Source organism: Theobroma cacao, chromosome 6 (genome assembly GCF_000208745.1).
Source record: "Theobroma cacao cultivar B97-61/B2 chromosome 6, Criollo_cocoa_genome_V2, whole genome shotgun sequence".
NCBI classification, from domain to species: Eukaryota; Viridiplantae; Streptophyta; class Magnoliopsida; order Malvales; family Malvaceae; genus Theobroma; species Theobroma cacao.
In genome coordinates this window covers 20994060-21008897 of record NC_030855.1, presented here as the reverse complement: position 1 = coordinate 21008897, position 14838 = coordinate 20994060, and the positions used below count along the sequence as shown (strand labels likewise).

At 33.5% G+C, this 14838-nt stretch overlaps 1 protein-coding gene across 1 annotated transcript in view; it reads right to left on the bottom strand.

Moving 5' to 3' along the window:
- Positions 1878–14838, bottom strand: part of LOC18596355 (probable LRR receptor-like serine/threonine-protein kinase At1g56140) — a 16852-nt gene continuing 3891 nt past the window's right edge. The window contains exons 2-24 of the mRNA XM_018122837.1: positions 10580–10769; positions 9971–10042; positions 9670–9741; positions 9122–9193; positions 7837–7908; positions 7660–7731; positions 7467–7541; positions 7277–7348; positions 7080–7151; positions 6877–6948; positions 6709–6780; positions 6497–6562; positions 6137–6199; positions 5834–5878; positions 5617–5678; positions 5113–5492; positions 4790–4985; positions 4546–4710; positions 3798–3916; positions 3471–3681; positions 2932–3163; positions 2368–2518; positions 1878–2261 (exon numbers count right to left, since the gene is read on the bottom strand). Of these exons, the coding sequence (XP_017978326.1) occupies positions 1878–2261; positions 2368–2518; positions 2932–3163; positions 3471–3681; positions 3798–3916; positions 4546–4710; positions 4790–4985; positions 5113–5492; positions 5617–5678; positions 5834–5878; positions 6137–6199; positions 6497–6562; positions 6709–6780; positions 6877–6948; positions 7080–7151; positions 7277–7348; positions 7467–7541; positions 7660–7731; positions 7837–7908; positions 9122–9193; positions 9670–9741; positions 9971–10042; positions 10580–10769 (2987 nt within the window). The remainder of the gene's footprint in view (positions 2262–2367; positions 2519–2931; positions 3164–3470; positions 3682–3797; positions 3917–4545; positions 4711–4789; positions 4986–5112; positions 5493–5616; positions 5679–5833; positions 5879–6136; positions 6200–6496; positions 6563–6708; positions 6781–6876; positions 6949–7079; positions 7152–7276; positions 7349–7466; positions 7542–7659; positions 7732–7836; positions 7909–9121; positions 9194–9669; positions 9742–9970; positions 10043–10579; positions 10770–14838) is intronic.

Below are 14838 nucleotides of genomic sequence, written 5' to 3'. Positions count from 1 at the left end.
AAACATTAGTCTTCGAGCCTAATTGATTTGCCATTTGCAAATCTTCAGATGAAGAAGAGAAATTTGTTCTAGTGTTTGTCATTTGTACCAAAATCTCAAGAAATAAGAAATTCCCAAAAAATCAAGAACTCAAACAACAAATTTGTACTGATTCAAGAAGCAAGAAGAAGAAAATACTTGCTTAAATAAGGAAAAGCATTCACAGCAAGATTACTCGCTCTGATACCATGTTGAAATCAAGAGAACAAGTGCAGAGAGAGCAAAACGATGGTGAAGAAGAAGTTATTTCATTTTTCGTTAAAAGGAAAAAAATATCCCCAGTAAACTATTTGTAATAGTTTGTTTCAACTAACTGACTAATGACTAGGCTAACTACATAATTACTGTACAGTGGAATGATAAAATAGTAAAAAAAATATTTACATTAAATAGTCACATGACTTGCAAATGACTCTTGTTACTAAGCCTTTGATATACTCTGGCATTTGGCATTCGATCCTCTGACTTCTTAAGGCTTTAGTCTTTTAACTTCTAACTCCAGTTAAGCAAATTCTCTAAGTAAGTCTAATAAGTCTTTTCGATCAAAAGATTATTGTGTCTATCACCTGTTTGGATGTAAAGTTTTAAAGATTGAATCCTCCTGTTCATATGAGGAAATTTTTATAATTGTATAGCTGAGTCTTAAAGGTGAGGGCAACTACCAGACACTAATCTTTTCTATACATTAGTGGCGATGATTCTAGGTCAATAGATTTACTTCAAAATCTATGGACATATAATCTCTTCTGCAGAAGCAGAAAACTTCTCCTGTATAAAATGAATTTATAACTTTCAACAAAAAAAAAAAAAACCGAAGCTGTCATCAAAGTTTTGTCTTAAAGAGGTAAGCAGCAAGGACATTGTTGTGGAAATTGCCCAAGAATCAACAAAGATAAAATTCAGAGAAAATAAGCAAACAGAAAAATATAAGAATTTACGTGGTTCGACCTCTTGCCTACGTCCACGAAGTGAAACTGTTCTTCTATTATTGAGAATTTAAAGTACAATAAATTGACCTTTATGGTTCCTCAAGACAACCCAAGATCCCTTGCACACTATTCCTCAATAATCTCCCAAAAACACTCACTCAAACCACTCTAGCTCCACCTAAAGCAAAAGATAAAAGTTACAAGATGTTCCCTCTCTTGAGCTCTCAAAGCACTACTTTCAATTATAAAGTCTAGAAATCTACTTTTATAGTATAAAAGTTCAAAGTAGAATGTGATTAGGATTCGATGTGGAATAAGAAGTTTAAAACCACACAACTACTTAATATTGTATACAAACAAAAATCCTAATCAAATAAGATCTAGAATTCTAGTCAACCTAAAACTCAACAGACATTAATTTACACCTCTCATAGAACACATGACCGAAAACAAAAAATATTAGAGAATGATTTTAAGGTGTGTATTTATGTCTTTTTTTTTTAAGTTTTATTGATTATTTTTAGATGTGTAAAAAAGTTACAAACAATAAATCTTAATGATATAATAAAATTTAGTGATCGATTACGTTTTATATCGACGAAATCAATTCACTTAACACTTTATATATAAAAAGAAAATTTTTTTTCTTACAACAAAATAATATAGAAACAATATTAGAAAAATTTGAAGAAGGAAGAAAAAATGATTACAAAATTTTTCTGTTCGTCCATTTTCTAAAAACCAAATCTTAATTATAAATAAAAATATGTTTTTTTATTTTTTTATTGACATAACTTTTTAAATATACATAATTATTTAAACAAATATAATATTTAACATGCATAATTATTCAAAAGATTTTCTTCTTCTCATTCTTCCACTGTTGTCGTTGATAATGTCCAACACTTCTCACCTTCCTTCGATAATGTCACTGAATTCGGTGACATTTACCGAAGAAAGATTTGGTGCTGCCCCTGGGTTAATGTTGATATTACTATTATTGTCAGTATTCTCTGTTGCAATGGAGTTTTGTGTATCTTCTGTCATAAAGCTGCCTGTTAAATCCTTAAAATCCCAGTCAGTTAGATAACTTGGTTTTGTTATAACACCGCTCACTTCAATATCTCCTGCAAGCATAGCAACGACACGAGACATGGGCGGCCGCATCGTTGGTGATCCTTGAGTGCACAAAAGTGCCACTCCCATCACTCGGAGAGCTTCATTTTCATCCGACCCCACTAAATTTGGATCAACCAAATCCAAGCTTTGGTTATTTTCATGTAGAGCCCATGCCTGGAAACATTGTAGAAACAAATCTCATGCATCATGAATTTTTAAGTCCTTTGAAGGCATTAAAACATTGAGTGCTACAAATGAAACAAAATTTCCTAATACTTACCCATTCCAGAAGATAGATCTTGTCATCCTTCAAGCTATTATCAGTGTTAGGTCTACCACTGAGGATCTCCAAAGCAACAATACCAAAGCCAAAAACATCAGCTTTCTCAGTGAGATGTCCACGCATTGCGTACTCTGGTGCCAGGTAGCCACTTCAAGATAATTAAATCACATGGTGAATGTTTATTCAGAAAATTCCTATATCTAGTTACTCGGTTACTGAAGCCTTGGAGTCAAATAATTTAGATAGAAGTAAAGTCTATGCTAAGCTTTCAAGCCTTTGAAATTTAGTACATGAGGCAATAGTGAGAGTGGTACCGTGAGCCTAACAGTTGCACAATAATTACAACAGACAGGGAAAGAAAAAAGGGCGACGGGGGGTCGGTGATAGTTTAAAAGCTAACTTCAATCTGTCATTAGTTGTTTTTATGGCCAAAGTTTTACCATTTCACTACTAGCTTAGTGTAAGTGTGGTCAGTTTATAAAAAGAACATTATAATGATAAACAAATAACTAAAAAAGCCATGAAGGAAGGACATTCGAACTAAAGGCTTACGAGGCTTACATGGTTCCTGCAACCCGAGTGCTGATGTGCGTTTTTTTGTCATCATATAGCTTCGCCAATCCAAAATCAGATATTTTTGGGCACAGTTCTGCATCAAGCAAAATATTACTTGCCTTAACATCTCTGTGTACAATCCTTGGCCTAGACTCCTCATGAAGATAAGCTAACCCTCTTGCAGTTGCTAAGCAGATATTGAAGCGGGTTGCCCAATCAAGATGCAAGTCACTGCGTCCTGCATTTATAGTGCCAGAAATCTTATTAAGTAGTTCACTAATGAGTAATCAACAATGGAATAAATTGGCATGCGCATAATCGAATTTTCCTGCAAAAGACTGAACAAGGGAAAATAAATCCTGCACTTGTTAATCATATGATTAAAATCCATTCTTTTACGTTTTCATTTGTTTCAGCAACAGCCAGTAGTAAAATGATAAGTTAGATCCATTATCTAACAATTTTGTAAATGAAGAGAACCTATTATCTACGGTTCCAAAGTCCAAACAAAGGAAGCATGAAGGAATTATACAGTGTCATCATACCAAAGAGTGCCTGATCAAGGCTTTTGTTCTCAAGATACTCATAAACAAGGAGATGCCTTTTCCCTTCGATGCAGCATCCATATAGTTTGACAAGATTGCGATGTTGCACTGCTGATATGGTAGCTACCTCAGCAATGAATTGACTTTTCCCTTGGTGAGATGCTACTGAAAGTTGCTTCACAGCTACTACCCTCCCATCAGAAAGTGTACCCTATAAGGTGCCTTAACTTAGTAAGGTTGAAATATAAGTCACCCTCTCAAATTTTTTTCATTACATAGTCAGGCCAGCATCATGATAACATGCTAAAAATGTAAAACATAGCTTACCTTGTAGACTGCCCCAAATCCCCCTTCTCCTAATTTGTTTGAAGGACTGAAGTCTTCTGTGGCGGCTTTCAACTCAGCATAGCTAAATGTGTTTGGTCTAGGACCAATTGCGAGAAGCACTGAAAAGTCAAGTGAGGCAAGGAGTAGGCTGTAAGTTGTAGTGATGAAATGCAAAAAACTCTCTAAGATTAATATTTAATATAATGTTGAAAGACTTGTAAATAGTGCCAGCATTGGAGAAGCAATCCAAATTTAAACTCAGAAGGCCTTTTAGAAGACCAGATCGTTTCCTTTTAAAAATTGATATTCAATTGAGATCTAAAGGTTCTAATAGATGTATCGGACCTATACAGAAGCTGCAGATACAAAAGCAAGAAGGCTAAGAAATCAAAATGTTTGAGCTAATTTTCCAAGATATTAAGATTACTTTGTTTCTCTCGATTTAATTATCACTAGATGTCAGGGTATTAAGTTTTCTCAAAAAACATATATTATTATATCAATAAGAGTGTAAAAAATTCATGAATTACGATTATCAAGAGTGTGAAGAATTACTACGTGTAAAGTATTCACTAGTTATTTTCAACTGAAAAGTAAAAAATAACAACTTTTTTAAATTCCCTTTACAAATCTAAAATCATATATAAAATTACTTTATATTTTTAAAATCAACTCGCATAATTTGTTGATATATAAAGACTCTCACGAGTATGTACTTTATACTTTTTTGATGTATGGATGCTCTTACCTTCCTCATCATCATCATATTCCTTTCTTCTCTTAATGAAAATAATCACACATATCAGTATCAAAGCCGCAACTCCAACAGGAACTATGATACCAACAATCAATGCTGTCTGCTTTTTCCTGTTAGAACTGCTCGGTGGTAACCCACTAACAGTTGGTTTAAAGTCTGCGCAAAAAAAATGAGGCGTCAGGAGCAGCAAGCGAAAGACAAGCACATTTGAAGAATCTTAAATAAAGATTCTTACCTGGGACAACACTGATAGCTGAAATGGATGGACCATAGTAACCGAATTCTGGTACACAGCAGGTCCCCTTACCAGCCCAAAACAGGTGAATTTCAAGATGGTTCTCTGTCACATTAGCAGTGAAATTCCTAGTAATTGCTCTCTCAGCTCCACCTGCCTCCTTTGAGATATCGAAGTCCTTCACTTTGAGGGATCCCTAGGGAAGCAGTGGTGAGATGCAACATTAAAAGTCCTCAATGTAAAATTAAATGAACATAATTGTATTCATAGAAACACTGCAAATGGGAGGAATGAAGTTTATGATATATAATTGAGAGAAATACCTGAATATAAATGTCAAAAACACGCCTTCCTAGACTCTTCCAAGACTGAGTGCTTCTCTCTGGGTAAGCTGTTTCCGCAAAGAACAAGTTTACAGTATAAGGTCCATTCTCAAGGCCTAGGCCATAGTATCTGAGTGATACAGGGGATATCCTTGAAGTCTGATAAATCGCGGGAGTGTTGGTGCTTTTCACTTGTGCAAAAGTGTTTTGCACATACAGTGGATTCTCCCTGTCTTCATACAAACCTACGTTGCTAACTGCCCATTTTTGTGTACTGGTTACGTTAAACGTTGCAGCGCCCAGAGTACTGTTCTCAACCTCAAACAGTATCCCATCGGCAGTCATCTGTGGACCACCACACTTGATTGCAAAGTTTGCATCTGCCATGCCAACATTCAGATTTGGTTAGCAATAACAAAGCAATTGTCATTATCTCCCCAGGATTCTATGTATAATTATAATCTCAACAATATGGACTGATACAAAAGTTTTAGCTAAGCTTACATCGTGGAGCATTTCTGTTGCAAGGGAAACCTCTTTGAAGGCATTGCAATCCTGGTAAAAGTCTGTGGAATTTGAAAATATTATTGTTCATTTGGACTTGACATATGAAAAATAATGCATCGCATAGAAGCAACAGCAGCAGGCCGGCAGCCATTTACTCATGGGGAAAAGGTGGAAAGGGAAAGATAAAAACTGAGTGGTAGGGGCAATAACTCACCTTATGTCTGAGCTGTTGAGTGTGAAGTTGTTGGCCACCACATTCCTACATAGAATGCCATGAAACGATCTATTATTCTCTTAATCCGAGTCTGTAAATATTTGATGAATGTCCTCATCCCAAATGTGTGTTTCAAATATGAGACCGGTTGACACATTCATTGTTTTTAGGCATATTACGTCTATATTAATGATGATTATTAAAAAATATGCTCCATTTGAGCACCAGAAAGCCTCATCCTCAAATCAAAGTATTAAAATTGGAAAACAAAGATCCGGAAGTGTCATGGATTAAGAGACATACAGTTGTAAGCTTGAGTCTATCCATGAGGGCAAATTTCCTGATAGATGATTGTAAGATATATCTCTGCATCAGAGAATTACATTAGTTAAAAGTGAGTAGCAACACCGAACACATAACCAGGATATAATTCAACTGCCTCTGTTCACTTGACTCTATGTAATGGCTTTACAATTATAGATATTTATCAAACGGTGGGTGTCCACAAGCAACATCACTCATCATTCATCATCCCCCTCTCATATAACTTAAAAATCACTCCTCATGGACAGATATGACTTTGATTGGGATTCAAATTGGTTCAATGAGTGAAAATTGCTGGCGACTGATTCAATAATACAGTAGTGTGATATGATGACTTACATATTCTTTAGACTTTGGCTCTTTTGACTAGGAAGGGTACCGGACAGACTATTATTTCCAAGAAACCTGGTCATTTCAACAGCATGAAAATAAGAAACAAAAGAAAGAATGTCAGTCAAGTGAAAAGCACAAGGCCGGAAACACATATTATGGATAAGCCTGACATAGATGAGATTTTCAAGTATTGAAGGGGATGGTTTCTTCGAATTTACAAGTACGTAAGAGAATTCATATTGAACAATTCACTTGGAATTTGGCCTGTTAAGTTGTTGAAACTCAAATCCCTGGATGAAAAAAGAAATTGCTAAAAATTAATAAAGCAGAGAAAACTTGTAATTAAGTTACAGTAGTAGCAGTTAATTTGTGAATAATAAACTTACAGCTTTTGTAAAGATTGGAATTCTACGATATCAGTCGGAATACTACCAGTTAGTAAAACATTTCTTAGAACTCTATAGGAAAAAAGAAACCAAAAAAAAAGTTTATTAGTCAATAAATTTAGGTAAGAGCATGAAATATTAAAGAAAAAAAAGTCACAGTCACAGATGACAGAACAAGATGTTAAAGAGTATGTTTAACTCACAAGTCGGCTATGTTCTTTAGATTTCTAACGAAATCAAGAGAAGAGCTCCCATTGTATATACCAGAAATTCGCCTACATGATTCAAAGACATACATATCAGATATTAAATGCATTGATGTGTGACTGTGTAGAGAAAGAGAGCCTTGGGGGCCTTGGAGGGTCGTGGAAGTAACATGAAAAACAAAATGTTTACTCACAGAATCGTCAGTGAGGTTAAGTTTCCAATATTGGATGGTATAGGCCCTTCGAAAGAGTTCCCCTCAAGTTTCCTGTTGTTTCATTTGACAGACAGTTCAAGAAAGTAGAAGGATAGGGCTAATTTTTCTTATTTGTTTTTTTTTTTGTCTTTTTTTGAATATTACAAAGAAAAATGTTTTGATAACTTACAATGATGCCAGCTTTGTCCAGTTATTGCCAATAAAGTCAGGTATTTTGCCTGTTAAAGCGTTATCTGATGCATACCTGAAATTCAACAAGCTGACTATTACCAAGCCAAGGTAAGCAAAGGCAATTTTCAAGAGCAGAAGAAACAAAAGGCAACAAGCATATAAAAGAATCATGATTCCTTGGTCTTTCTTACACAATTTGCAAATTTCGAAGGTTCGCAAAGGTTGAGGGGATTTCACCAGTGAATCCACAACTGTTAATATAACTGTCACATTCATAAACCAATGCTGTCTTAATTTTCTACGATCATAAACATATTAATGAAATACTTACATGCCTAAAGTGAACTAGAGGGAAAGTTATAACTTACAGTTGTTGAAGTTCAACTAGATTACCCAGCTCTGGAGGGAGCGTTCCAGAGAAATTATTAATACCAAGAGACCTGCATAGCACACACCATCGGTTCTTTTTTTTTTTTTAATTTTTTTTGTGAATAAATCGGAAAAATATGGGGTTTTTACATGTATGGTAGGTACACATGCATACATGGATATAGGTGTATAGGCATGCATACATATTTAAATAACGCAATATGAACATATAAAAGAAAGAACAAGAAATCACTTCTTTAGATTTTCCTACTCTTAAATCAAGAGCCTCATAAGAAAGTCAAGTCTTTAAATATCAAGTGTCTTAAAGAAATTAATATATATTTTGAATGACCAAATACCTGCATTGCTCTTTTATGGGGCTTCTTTTTTAAACTATACCTCAGATTTAGATTTGTTTGTCACTTGGCTGTAAGTGTGAGGCGGGAATGCTACGAATTGGGTGACAATGGGTAAAAGAATAGAGTTCTTTAATTTATTCTGGGCTGCTTGTAATTCTTGGGAGCTATTATGGTAATTGTAGGTGTTGTTCTGGGTGGTATGAAACAGATTATGTACTGTTCTGGAAGACAAACACAATGCTGTTGGTGTTTATGCTTCAGCCTGTCCAGCCTCTTATTGAATCAATTGATGCATTAATAAAGCTTGGCTTAACAACAAAAAAAAAAAAAGAATTTATATTTTAGAGTTAATAAAGCCGGATATCTACAGTTACGTATCCAACTGCATTATCTTCTGAGGAAAAAGAAAATTACAGTTATCCATAAAAGAAGAGAAATCTCACTTATTTCTTTAAATTTTGTGGAAAAGAGCTGATATTTTTCATGATATCACAGCAACACATCACTAAAGTAGATAGTCTAGAACCTATCTAGCAAAATTACAGGCAGCAGTTTCCTTCCAAACATCAGCTAGAATAAATGAATTAAGCAACAATTAGTTAAGACACCTTGCACCCTAAATTTTCACCTTGGACCATCTTATATACACACACGCACGTATTTGAAAAAGGAGTCTATTTATATTCTAGAACCTAAAATAATCTCTTCTTAAAATCATATATTTGTATTATAGCATAAGAAAATCATATATTAACCTTAATTCTAGAACCTAAAACTCTAAAATTTAACCTTAATTCAAGGGAATATATATATATAATATCATGTATTATAGCATAAGAAAATCATATATTTGTTTGTACGAAGAAGTATGTTTTATGAACAAGATGATTCAAAATTCATTGTAGAGAATTTCTTCAAGTCTTACAGCATATAGAGTTCTTTAAGATTTCCAATCTCCTTTGGAATGGGTCCAGATAATGAATTCTGAGCAACTGACCTGTCAAATTATTTTAAGTGTTATTTAAAGAATCAACACTTCTTACTAAATAAGAAAATACCAATAATAATAATAATAATAATAATTTATTTTTGACAGTATAAAAGCCACCTTTCTTTTATACTAACACAACTATATTATTGCCTAACCTTCAGGATAAAATCAAGCTACCTTTCTTTTGACAGTAATTAGATTAAATATTTAAAAACTTTACTACTAGATTATAAGCCAATTACATGTATAGGAGATAGCAAAGACATCAGGCGACTCAAATTGAAGTAGAATTATGCATAAAATAAGGAGCACTCTATTTTCCTTCTTTCCATTGTGTTGTTAATTAATTCTTAACTACTGCTGCTGGAAACCCATTGAAGGCCTGAAAACCTACACAAAGTTTGCTAGACTTGGAAAATTTGTGGGAAATAATATCAACTGATAGTGAAAATGCATTTATGGCATAATGTTTCAGTACTGACAGCAACGCTAGTCTGGACATATTTCCAATAAATGCTGGCAAGGGACCAGTGAAGAAGTTTTGATCAATCTTCCTGCATCAACAAACAATGAATGGTTATAATTAGTTTCTCTAAAACTCCAATTGTAATTAGTATGTCTAATCTAACCAGTTTCCATGACTAAAAGACGTATATCCATAGATATTAATATGTAAAAATAAAATTTGTATGTCATTTACCATTCGTAAAATCTTAAAAGTTAGTGTTTTTTATTGTCTTATAAAAATGATTTACATGAGGAGAAGAGAGAGAGAATTCATACAAGAAGGTAAGAAATCTCAAAGCTAAAAGCTCCTCTGGTATCTGTCCTCGCTTTTCTAGAGAAAATACCCTCCTGAAAGTAATAGTATAGACATAATTTAAAATCACAACTATAGAGGTAAACGAAAATGAAAAAGAAAGAACACAGCTCAACATTACAATGAGGAATATCCAAGAATTCTATGATTATGATTGTATGTATAAGGTATCCAATTGCATGGTCCAAATGCTTTGTGTTAAAATAGGATCAGTCTTAGAACAATAATGTCGAGGGTAAACATGAATGTCAATTTGACATGTTATGTTAAAAATAATCATGAAATTTTCACTGTTTGTTAAAATTCACGTACAGAATAATGTCATGAGAATTTCTTCCAACCACGTAAAGATTAGGGTTCAATGCCATTTAAAAGGGTTACTACAGTGCGAAGGGGTTACTGGTCCAATGCAATTGGAAGAGTTGCCCTACACATTCAAACGAAGTTCAAACATGAAAACCATAATTTCAAAAAGTTTCAGTGTGGCCTTAGCCTTATTGCATTGTTATAATAATGGGTTAAAATATTACTAGGGTAACTCTAAAGGAGAGCAAGAGAGAGCATAAATATACAATCTAGTTATGTGACAGATAGTGCCCTTTTCAAAAGAACAGTCACATCTAATAGCCGGGTTATTAGAAGAATCCTCGAATAAAGAATCACTGTCACTAAGAGCACGTCCACTGCATGGCTCTCCACTGATGTTCCAAGTGTCTGGTGCTTGTGTTTCCCATTGTTGGAATATTGAGTTCAACGCCCTCACTGTTAATTTTCCATTCATAAATATTGAAGAAAAAAAATATAAATGTTAGCTAAAGTATTTACATGTCTATCAAAACAGTCAATTATGGTTAACTAAGAAGTCAACAAAGAATTCTATGTCTCTTAACTATTACATTAATTGCAACGAGCTTTTTGGGTACAAAAAATTGTCAAAAATGTAAAATTTTAGGTTTGAATTTAGTTCGTTAGATTATTGTTATGAAAATTGCCTAAGAAACAACAAAAATAAAATCTAGAGAAATCAAACAAACAGAAAAGTATAAGAATTTATGTGATTCGGCTTCTTACCTACGTCCACGATGTGAAACTGTTATTCAAATATTGAGAAATTAAAGTACAATAAATTGACTTTTATGGTTCCCCAAACCAATCCAAGATCCCTTGCACACCTTTTCTCAATAACCTCTCAAGAACACTCACCCAAACTATTTTAATTAGTTCCACTTAGAGCAAAAGATAGAGTTATAAAGTGTCCACTTTCTAGAGCTCTCAAAGTACTATTTGCTATTTTAAAACCTAGAGATTGACTTTTATAATATAAAAGTCCAAAGTAAAATATGATTAGGACTTGATGTGAAACAAAAAGTTTAAAACCATACAACTACTCAATGTTGTATACAAACAAGAATCCTAGTCAATAAGATCTAAAATTCTAATCAACTTAAAACTCAACAAATCTTCACCTTTGACTTGAATTCAAACTCCTTAAACCTGTTCCACTAGTTGCATCCAATTGCAACTTCCTAACTCCACCTACTTTTCAACACCTTTAACAACTCTCAAAGTATAAGACTTTCCAAACTATTGGCCTTTAAAATTATAATGATTACACATATCGAATTAAACATGGTCCAACACTCAATTCTACAGAATGACCGATACACCTGTGTAGCCGTCAAGTTAATGGCACTAATTAATTTTGGAAAGCGATCTCGACAACCCTTCCAATTTACTACTGATAAGATTTTTCATCCTTTCACCATCATCTACACCATAGGAATCTTTCATCACCTATTCGGCAAATCAAATCTCACTTTGGTAGCTATTATCTCTTGTGTACTATTCCCTTCCCTTCGAGGCCTCACATTCTAGATGATACAAACTATTATACAAATTCCCCCTTATCAGGACCATGTCTCCTTGTGTGACTTTTACCACTCTATCATAAATAGAATATCCATACCCTTTAGAGTCTAACAGGCTTAATGATATTAGATTCTTATGCATCTCTGGGATATAGGCCCGCACCACCCAAAGAGCATACAACGCGATCAAACATTTTGATTTTCACCACTCCAAGACCCATGACCTTCACCATTGACTTATTGCCTAAAGTCAAATTCCCAACCATCCCTTCTTAAAGTAAATGAAAACAATCCTTTTAATAGTATACGTTAGTGGCAGAAGCTGAATTAAAATACCAATCAGAATTTGCATCCATATTTTTTGATATTGCAAGGACATCACAATCATCACCTTCAGCAACGAAAGCACACTCAACTTTGTTCTCGTTACTTTCATCCCCTTTTATAAGACAATCCCTTTTAATACGCCCATACCTTTTGCATTGAAAGCACTAAACATTGTTGGATCTAGATTTGCCACCTTAGATCCCATGTTAGTTGACTTCTTCCTATGAACCTTAGTTACCAATGCCAAGCCACTTGATTCTCTATCCCCTTCCTTACTTTTCTTTCGGGCTTCATGAGATATTAACGTTACTTGTGTTTGTTCTAATGTTATTGTGTTCATCCCCCATATCAGAAATTCCATAAATACCTCATAAGAGTCAGGGAGCGAAGCCAGGAACAATAATACCTTTTCCTCTTCGTCCACCTTGTCATCAACCTTTTTCAATTGATCAATGATCCCGTCCAATTCGTTCATATGCTTCATGTGGTCTCTATTCTCCTCCATTTTTAAGCAATTTAACTTTCGCATAAGTTGCAACTTGTTAGAAAGACTTTTCATCAAGTAAATCATTTCCAACTTTACTCACAACTTTGGAGCAAAATCCTTATTAATAACATGGTTAAACATGTTATCTCCAAAGCAAGGCCAAATAGTGCTCACACACCTTTGCTCCAACTCTGCCCATTCAACATATTTCGTGTCATCTGGTTGCCCTTCCTCCTTTCCTAGCAAGGAGTGCATCAAATCTTATTGCACAAGAAGATCTTTTATCCTTCTTTGCCACTGCATGAAACTAGTCTTCCCATCAAACTTTTCAATTGAAAAATTTGTAGAACTAGTAACTTTCAACATCCTTGTTAAATCTTGAATTTATTGAATCCAAAGCTTCGATACTAGTTTGTTATGAAAATTGCCCAAGAAACAACAAAGATAAAACCCAGAGAAATCAAGCAAATAGAAAAACATAAGAATTTACGTGGTTCGACCTCTTGCCTATGTCCACGGAGTGAAACTGTTCTTCTATTATTGAGAAATTAAAGTATAATAAATTGACCTCTACGATTTCACAAACCATTCCAAGATTCCTTATTCACACTTTCTCAATAACCTCTCAAGAACACTCACCCAAACCACTCTAGATCCACCAAAAGTAAAAGACATAGTTACAAGGTGTCACATTTCTAAAGCTCTCAAAGCACTACTTGCTATTCTAAAGCCTAGAGATCGACTTTAATAATATAAAAATCCAAAATAGAATGTGATTAGGACTTGATGTGGAATAAGAAGTTTAAAACCATACAACTACTCAATGTTGTACGCAAACAAGAATTTTAGTCAAATAAGATTTAGAATTTTAGTCAACCTAAAACTCAATAATTATTATATTCGATAATAATATATTTTTATTTACTTTTAAAATATATTTAAAAATATAAAAATTTATATAAAAAGTAATATTTTATTATTTTAATAATAAAATAATAACTAAATAAGTTGATCCTATGATGTTTGGGTTTAGTTTTTAAAAATAAAGTCCGAGCAAACCCAATTTATGAATACTTTTATTTTTTATCCGAATAAAAAATAATAATCTACTCTTTTTTCACCTTGTGATTGAAGACAATTGTGGTATGTTTTTTTCTCTATTTTGCCGGTTCGTTTCATCTTGACTGATTACTTTGACGTCGGGCTTGTTTTTGCTTGTGTGGTTCAAGAATGCTCGCACAGTGTGAGCAAGGATGAGAGTCGACGCCCAATGATGATAGTAGCCAATGAATGGATATGGCTAGCTGTGTTGTATGGCTCTAGGTTCTCATAGGATTCATGCTTTTGGAGCTCGAATCTTGTAGGCGTATGGCTGTGTATATTGATTGATAGGTCTTTCTTGTGCAAGTTTTGTCTTGGGGCTGTGAGCTGCAATTTATATTTTGATGCAGTTGGGGGTATTTTAGAGCTTCACCGCCTCTGTTTCTCATGTGCGGTGAACTCCTTTTGTTATTGTACAGGTTTTCAAGCCCGAATCAAATTTTTATGTCATGAAAAATCTTTTGCTAAATAAGCATGAGACTTTAAATGACATGTAATTATTGAGATCAATAAATTCACTTTTCAAAAAAAATAAAAAATCTATTAACTAGCCGTCACATACAAATGTCAACAAAGAAAAATTTTCTTAATTTTTATAAAGTCAGATTCGGTGGGCTTCCAAATTCCAAACTAGTTTCAACAGGGGCAGCGCGTCACTTTACGTTGGGCCTTCAAAAATTTTAAAAATTTCTATATATTATATAAATTTTTTAATAGACCCTAATTTTTTTATTAAATTATTAATATAAAAAAATAATAAAATAATCTCACAAATCCATTTAACTTTATCCTAATTCTTAAATTTTTCTCAACTATTTTAAGTTTCTTCATACTAGGTCCTTCCAAAAGTTTTAAATTTTTTTATATATTATATATATTTTTTGATGGACCCTCAAAATAATTTTTTATTAAATTATTAATATAAATAAAAAATAATAAAATGATTCTACATATCTATTTAACTTTACCCTAACTCTTAAATTTTTTTCACCTCTTTTAAGTTTCTTCATACCTCTTTCCATCTCTTTCTTTTCTCTTTTGTCTTTTT